The sequence below is a fragment of the Argentina silus genome (genome assembly GCF_951799395.1).
Source record: "Argentina silus genome assembly, chromosome: 2".
Taxonomy (NCBI): domain Eukaryota; kingdom Metazoa; phylum Chordata; class Actinopteri; order Argentiniformes; family Argentinidae; genus Argentina; species Argentina silus.
In genome coordinates, this window is record NC_139656.1 from 6,748,162 (window position 1) to 6,750,309 (window position 2,148).

Consider the following 2,148-nt stretch of genomic DNA (forward strand, 5'->3'; position numbering starts at 1 on the left):
ATATAATGAAAGAGATAGGCTGCGCTTCACCGATTTGAGACAAGACTGATAGAGGGCAAAGCGACCGCGAGGCGCAGCATCATGGTAGTGGCCTGACTATTGGTGGCCTGATCATTATTTCTATTTGAATGCGATCTGTGAAAAAACAAGGGTCCAAGGAAATACATTTCATTTTGCATATGGTTCTGGTCCGAAGGAATTGGCATAGCCTTCTGACTTTCTGGAAACGGCTTGCATATCACGGTAAGAGTAGTCTACACCTCACTGGGGTAAGACAGTTATCATAGTTTGGGATAAGTTCAAGTGTAGGCTACATAGTCCATAACCTAGGTTAGTGCAGAGCCATATAGCCTTTACCTATGAATCTGCGTCAGTGATGAAACAGCTATTTTAACTATTGAATAGGCCTATGCTTAGTCCCCATCTGTCTTAAGTTGGATTTAATGTTACAAAGCAAACCTGTGAAAACAGACAATTATTACTGCCCCCCTACCACTCCCCTCCCCCCACATCCCCATCCCCAATGTGGCAGGTTCTGTGTGGGGTTGTCATGGAGACAGCGGGGTTAGAGCAGCAGGTGGCAGGTGTGGAGAGGGGTGTGGCATTTCTGAAGCAGGAACACCTGGCCATGCTGACAGGTCTGCACCTGGAGATCACACACCTGAAGAAGCGCTGCCAGGGTCAGTCTTTCTCTCTCTCTCTACACAAACAAACAGTGTGATAAACAGTGTAATCCAGTTCACATAAGTATCTCTCTCTCTCTCATTCTCTCTCTCTCTCTCTCTCTCTCTCTCTCTCTCTCAACTGTCTAATCTCCTGGTTGTTTTCGTCTCTGCAGAGCTCAGCTGTGAACTGAACTCCAGGTATCCTGACAGGACCACAGCAGGTGAGAAAAGTGAGGAGGAGGAGAGAGAGAGAGAGAGAGAGAGATGGAGAGAGCACAGATAATGATAGAGATGGTCAGAGATGGGTAAAGCGAGAGAGTTAGAGGTGAAAAGTAATACGAGATGGAAGTGATGCAGTCGATGTGGTAGGCAGCAGAAAAGAGAGACAAGAACAAAGAGAGAACAACAAAAGTGCATGTAAGTGTATGAGTCTGTATCTATATGTCATTATCTATACTGTACCTACATGATGTATCTGTGTGTGCGGCCTGTGTCTCTGCATGTGTCTATGTGTGTTTGTGTGCATGGGGCACGCTTGTTTGTAGCGTACTTATGTCCATGTCTGTGTGTCTGTCTCTCTTCAGAGGAGGAGGCTGAGCTGGCTTCCCGTTGCCTGGCTGCGGAGTGTCTCTTGGCAGAGCAGAAATGCATGATGGGAGCGGTGCGTGGGGATCTGCGGGCTAGCCGAGCGCGGGCCTCTGCACTGGGGCGGAACCTAAAGGAGGAGGAGCGATGGTTCCTGGATGAACTTAAACGCCGCAGCCACAACATCACCGCCCTCGGCCGCGAGCTACACCATCAGACTGGTACCACGACAACACTCTGCCAAGAGCTACACGCCGCAAGGTTTCGGCTGTACCAACAGAGCCAAGGCGAGGTGGATGGAGCGGTGGAGAAGGAGGAAGAAGAAGGAGAGGATGAAGAAGAAGAAGAAGAAGAAGAAGAAGAGGAGGGAGAGGATGAGAGCTCTGACTGGCTTCTGTCTCCGCCTCCCCCGGCCTCTCCCAGCCTATCAGAGCACAGACGTAGCATGCGTATCAGTGTGAGGGAGGACAGGGTTCGAGCATGTGTTCCGCAGGAGAGAGTGACATCACCCCAGAGGGCATGCCCTATGCCTGACCCCGCCCTCTTCCTCTACCCTCTCAGACACAGGCTCCTCCCCTGGAACAGACCCATTAGTACAAGAGAGAGGGAACAGGGAGGAATTGAGGGAGAGTGGGAGGACTTGGGAGGAGACGGAGAGACAGCCCTGTGAGAGGGGACAGATTGAGGGTGTGAGAGAGGAAGGGGGGAGACATCTCTTTGGGGAAAGGGGGGGTTGAGAGGGAGGAGAAGGGGGAAAGGGGACTCATGGGTATAAGTTCAAAGGAGAAAAGATAGATAGATAGACAAAGACAGAGGTTTTTGATGTAGGCTTTAAACTGTAAACATATCAAGGCAACGTAGTTTAGTTGTAGGGTTTATCCATATCAAGCTGATTCAG

The 2,148-nt window shown here is 50.0% G+C and overlaps 1 protein-coding gene across 1 annotated transcript; it reads left to right on the forward strand.

Moving 5' to 3' along the window:
- Nucleotides 1-550: 550 nt before the first annotated feature.
- LOC310822454 (coiled-coil domain-containing 92B-like) lies at nt 551-1,920 on the forward strand (the record flags this gene model as incomplete). Its single annotated transcript, XM_083694790.1, has 3 exons — nt 551-680; nt 839-886; nt 1,250-1,920. 3 exons carry the CDS (start codon nt 551-553, stop codon nt 1,918-1,920), a joined length of 849 nt encoding a protein of 282 aa, XP_083550916.1.
- Between the last annotated feature and the right edge of the window lie 228 nt (nt 1,921-2,148).